The sequence below is a fragment of the Cervus canadensis genome, chromosome 27, assembly GCF_019320065.1.
Source record: "Cervus canadensis isolate Bull #8, Minnesota chromosome 27, ASM1932006v1, whole genome shotgun sequence".
Taxonomy (NCBI): Eukaryota; Metazoa; Chordata; class Mammalia; order Artiodactyla; family Cervidae; genus Cervus; species Cervus canadensis.
Window position 1 is genome coordinate 4,490,905 of NC_057412.1, and position 2,695 is coordinate 4,493,599.

General features: G+C 35.7%; 1 protein-coding gene across 1 annotated transcript; it reads left to right on the forward strand.

The window, feature by feature from the left end:
• The first annotated feature begins 1,394 nt into the window (after positions 1-1,394).
• LOC122428966 (keratin-associated protein 19-3-like) lies at positions 1,395-1,896 on the forward strand. Its single transcript, XM_043449147.1, has one exon. The coding sequence runs from the start codon at positions 1,440-1,442 to the stop codon at positions 1,659-1,661; it is 222 nt and encodes a 73-aa protein (XP_043305082.1). The 5' UTR covers positions 1,395-1,439; the 3' UTR covers positions 1,662-1,896.
• The last annotated feature ends 799 nt before the right edge of the window (positions 1,897-2,695 follow it).

The window sequence follows — 2,695 nt, forward strand, 5'->3', positions numbered from 1 at the left end:
TTAAAAAAAAAAAAAAAAAAAGAAATCTTTCTACTTGTAACAACATAGGTGGACTTTGAAGGCATTACACTAAGTGAAATAGGTAAGACAAAGACAAATATTGTATGATTTCACTTATGTGTGGAATTAAAAAAAAAAAAACAAAAATCTGAGCTCATAGATACAGAGAATAGGTTGTTGGTTGGCAGAGGCAGGAGTGAGGGGTGGGCAAAATAGATGAAAGTGGTCAGAAGTTACAAATTTCCAGTTATAAAATAGATGTCATGGGAATACTATATTGAACATTTGAAAGTTATTAAGACAGCAAGTCTTAATAGTTTTTAACACAGGAAAAAAATTAACTCCTGTGTGGTGATGAATTTAACTAGATTTATTATGGTGATCACTTTGCAATGTATGCAAATACCGAATCATTATGTTGTACATCTGAAATGAATATAATATATGTCATTTATATCTCAATAAAAATGCTATTTATAAGCCTCAAAACAAAGCCACAGTAACAAAACATAACAAAATCCTCAGTAATAATTTAAATCATGGAAAGTGATATGCTGTCAAAGACCCAAGTGCAAGACATGATTATAGCCAGAGGAGCTTAACCGTGGGTTGGGTTTGTGATCTTCACAGAGGGAGCCGAGGGTCAGCAGAGACTGGTCATCGGCTTCCTGTACCTTCCTCCTGTCTCAGTCATTTCATCACTGCACACTCATTTTTGGAGATTTTCAAGACATCAGGATTTTGAGATGCTCTGTTGAAAAAGCTGTATGATTTTAAGGGAATACAAACTTTATAAATGCAAAATCAAAATAGTTTTCTTGTGTGTGTATGCATATATAGTATATGAATGTATGTTGTATGTACATAGTATATTTGTATATTATATGTATATATTATATTCATGCAAATGGGAAATAAATTTGACATATATTTGAAGAATTTTAAATATTTAAATTTTGATCATTGTATTTAAATCTAGATGGAATTAATACATGAGAATCCAAAGAATTCTAGGAAAATGAGAAATGAGAAAAAATTTTATGAGAAAACACCATCAAATATGCATGATGCAATATGCTTAGTAATGAATTCTATTCAGGAAATTTTTACTTTGTGACTGTGCCAACACAAATTTGTAACTTTGATGACAAATTTTTATTCTCTAATTAACAAAGAATGTAATGATTTAAAGGACATTTTAGCAAGGCAGTTTAGCCATTGCAATCTCAAGCAATTTAATGAGTGTGTGCCTCTCCTCCTGTCAGCAAACAGATTAACAATTGGCCTCAGGTAAATGCGTAGCTTGAAATGATACAAAGGAATGGTCACGTGTTTTACCACGTGTTCCGACCAGGGTATATAAGCACCCTCCGCACGCGCTGACATCCACACTCGGGACCTGGTCTTGAACAGCAAACCGGACCCCCGCCCCCGACACCATGTGCCATTGCAGCAACTACTACGGAGGCCTGGGCTACGGCTGCGGAGGCTTCGGCGGCCTGGGCTTCGGCCGTGGCTGTGGATGCGGCGGCTTCCGCAGGCTGCGCTCAGGCTCTGGCTTTGGAGGCTACGGATGCGGCCCTGGTTTCGGAAGCTTTGGCTGTGGCTGCTGTCACCGCCCACTGTTCTTTAGAAGATGTGGTTTCTCCAGCTTCTACTAAACTCTGACTATAGTAACCCAACATCTGCTACCATGAGTGGATTAGACATAACATTATTCAATCGATGAATCGAGATAACCCCAGCCCTATATACACTCAAACCTTAAGAATTTCAGATAATTTATTATTTATTTATTGGTTATAAGCTTCTCTGTCTCCTGTTTGCTGGAATTTGTTAGCTTGGGCCCTAACAAATGACTGATGTCGACGACCAATAAATTATCTAATTGGAAATGCAAAGTATGGCTCTTTGGGTTTTATTTAACTCAATATGTGTATATACCTGTATGTAATTTTTCTATTTGTCAATTATCAATACAAGGATTATCTCCCTTTAATATTTTTATAAAACAGGTCGTGTTAGATGTTACCTATTTATAGCTGGTAGTCATCTGTATTATTAAAACTGTAGTCAGAGCATACTTGCATTTCACAAATCTTAAAATCCACATGTCTAAATTTTTAGGAAAAATAAGCTCTGCTTTTCTGTGAATCTATTAAATATAATGTGTATTATAATGTTGTCCTATATTCATCATCTTCTGCTTTCATCTAGTTTGTTATGCATGTAAGATAAGACTGAGTATAATGATCTAAAAGTCATTAAGAAACTGGATAGTAAAAATATGAACTTGGCCACTCAACTCACTACACTGAAGTGTTTGTAATTCTGTAAGAACTCATTGGAAAAAACACTGATGCTGGGAAAGATGAGGGCAGGAGGAGAAGGTGGCAGGAGAGAATAAGGTGATTGACTGGCATCACCAGCTCAATGGATATGAGTTTGAGGAAACTCTAGGAGATAGAGAAGGACAGGGAAGCCTGGCCTACTTCAGTTCATGGGGTCACAAAGATACGGACATAATTTAGTGACTGAACAACAATGAAAACAAAAACACTAAATGCACAGAAATATTATCAAGGAGCAAAAAAATTGCAACTGATCAAGATTTCCATTTGGTAAATTTTTAAAAAGTCATATAAAGAGGAAAGTAAATAAAACATTATGCTTTCAAAAATAATCATTTCTTTGC